This window comes from Lactuca sativa, chromosome 3 (assembly GCF_002870075.4).
Source record: "Lactuca sativa cultivar Salinas chromosome 3, Lsat_Salinas_v11, whole genome shotgun sequence".
NCBI lineage: Eukaryota > Viridiplantae > Streptophyta > Magnoliopsida > Asterales > Asteraceae > Lactuca > Lactuca sativa.
In genome coordinates, this window is record NC_056625.2 from 120467410 (window position 1) to 120470194 (window position 2785).

The 2785-nt window shown below is 31.5% G+C and overlaps 1 protein-coding gene across 1 annotated transcript; it reads left to right on the plus strand.

Annotated features, from left to right (window-relative positions):
* Positions 1 to 1260: 1260 nt before the first annotated feature.
* On the plus strand, positions 1261 to 1785 carry LOC111902394 (uncharacterized). Its single transcript, XM_023898234.1, has one exon. It carries the CDS (start codon positions 1261 to 1263, stop codon positions 1783 to 1785), a length of 525 nt encoding a protein of 174 aa, XP_023754002.1.
* Positions 1786 to 2785: the final 1000 nt, after the last annotated feature.

Sequence of the window (2785 nt, forward strand, 5' to 3'; positions counted from 1 at the left end):
TTTAGTGCATTTATTACCTGATACAAAAACATGCATAATTTTGTTTTTCAATTTCACCTTCCAAAAAGTATCCCATTCACAAAAAATGCCCTAGCTTTATTCTATTATTATTTATATATAAATTCCCTTTTAACATAATTGCATTGCTATAAATTGCTCTAAAAATAACATTTTTGTACAATTCTTACATGAAACATGATCAACCATTTCTGTAACCATTCTCACAAAAACAGTTCTCATTTTAAACCCTTGTTTATATATGTCAAACTAATCTCATAAATCGAAATACATTTATATAAATTACTCTTAAAATGTTATTTTTTTCACAATTTTTTCGTTTTTTTTTTTCAAAAAATCCTCTTTTTACCATTTTTCATTTTGAAAACAATATAAATTTTTGTTATTTCAAAACACTGTTAATAGAAGTGTTTTGCTAAAGATTGCTCTAAAATAAGTACATAAGGCACTTTTTTAGTCTGCTGGGAAAATAGACATAATGTTTACCGTTTTAACCTTGACAACATAGTCTTATTTTTACCAAAATGTCCTCATTTCAAACCATTAATGAAAGGTTTGATCATGCTTTTGCACGTTTAGCCTTGACAACATAGTCCTATTTTAATGAAAGTACATTAATATAAATTTCTTATTGCGTTTTCAAGCTAGAAGTTAAAGCCAGATGCAATTTTCAGCCTTACGTTGTCATACATTGAGAAATCGTTATTGATTTATGGACCGAGTTTAAAGAAAATACCCAAAATTCTATATCCTGATCATAGATACATTCAAGAGTCATACAATATGTTAATTCAAGATGAGCTTAACTATGATCTTCCTATTCTTGAAGTTGAGCATCAAGATTTGCATTCCAAACTAATTGTCGAGAAAAAAATGTTTATGACACCATTATAAATGTTGTTAACAACAAACAATGTGGTGTTTTTTTCTTTTATGGTTATGGAGGAACCGCAAAAACATTTGTTTTGAAGACCTTGTTTGTTGCTATTAGATCTAAAGGTAATATTGTTATCAATGTTGCTTTATGTGGAATTGCAACACTTTTGCTTTTTGGTGCTAGGACAGCACATTCCAGATTTAATATACCAATTAAGTTGACCATGGATTCGTTTTGTTCTATCGCGCTAGATAATGACGTTTTTGAACTACTGAACAAAGCGAGTTTTATCATTTGGGATGATGCATCGTCATTGTTTTGCAACGTTTGATAGGACACTTAGAGACATTATTCATTCATCGGACATGCATAAACTGTTTGGAGGCAAGACCATTGTATTTGGAGGTGACTTAAGACATATTCTTCCAGTAATACAAAGAGGAAACCGTACGGATATTGTGTGGGCATCATTGCATTCATCCAAATTAAGGTGTGAATGTACGGTTTTACGTTTAACAATAAACATGAGGCTTCAAGTTGGTTGTCAAACTAATGATTTGGATGAGAAAAAAGTATTTGCTGAATGGATTCGTAAAATTGGTGAAGGTAGTATTGGTGGTCGTAATGATGGTGCAGCTGAAGTAGAATTTCCAGAAGATGTTAGCGTTCGCTCTACACGCGACCATATCCATTCAATTGTATCAATTATTTATCCAGCATCTGAAAACCATCTTGATGATCCATCATATTTTCAAGATAAAACTATTTTGGTCCCTACAAATGAAGAGGTCGATGCTATCACTAACTACATGTTAGAATTGATGAAAGATGAAGGGAAAACTTATTTGAGTTCAAATTCTTTATGTGAGACATTCAACAAATTGTTTTGAGGAATCAGTTTACTCTCCATATATATTGAATGTTTTTAAGGCATCTAGAATTCCCAACCATAAACTTACATTAAAAACAAGTGTTCTGGTCATGTTGCTTCCTAATATCGACAAAACCAAAGGTCTACGTAATGGTACTACGTTACAAATTGTTAGGCTTGGAAAACATGTAATTGAGGCACACATTATGGCTGGTAGATTCTTCAATAAGACTACTTATATACCTTGCATGAAGTTAACTTCATTTGATAGAATAATCTCCTTCCGTTTTCCGCGGAGGCAATTCCTTATAGTTGTTTGTTTTGTTTTGACCACTAGCAAGAGTCAAAGAGAATCATTATCAACTATTGGATTCTATTTATGTAGAACCATCTTCACTCACGGTCAGTTATATGTTGTTGTTTCTCACATGACAAGTAAAAAGTCTTGAAGGTACTCATATATGACGTGAAAGGTCGTACAACCAATAAAACAAATAAGTTGTCTACAAAGAGGTCATTCAACGATTATAGATATTCAGACATTTCATTTTATTTTTTAAACTTTTCAATATAATCAATAACACGAAGTCTATATCTATTACTTTATCTTTTTTTAGTTATTGTAACATCCTGTTTATTAAATAAATAAATATATAAAATTGATGAACGAATAGTCGCCCTTAATCCATATATTTATGGGGTGTTAGTTTAGGGGAGCCAAATGTTATAAATTTGATTGTTCGAGGGTTAAAGTGTAATTTTGGGACTTATTTTGAAAAGGATTTAAGAATTCAGTGGGTGTTTGGTAATTATTGGACTTAGAGTGAAAGGATTTTTAAGATGTAAAAGTTAAATGGTAACTTCTGGGACTAGGATTGTAATGAATTGTTAAAGATAGGGGTTGTTTGGTAAATATTGTACTTCGTTTGAAAGAAGAAAGGGAAGGGAGGGACCAAATATGGTATTATGGAATAACGTTTGAAATGTGACGGGGGTATATAAACCTGTCACCCCTTACC

Coding starts and splice junctions, on each gene's coding strand:
- LOC111902394 (XM_023898234.1), top strand. CDS start 1,261: ATGCATAAACTGTTTGGAGGCAAGACCATTGTATTTGGAGGTGACTTA.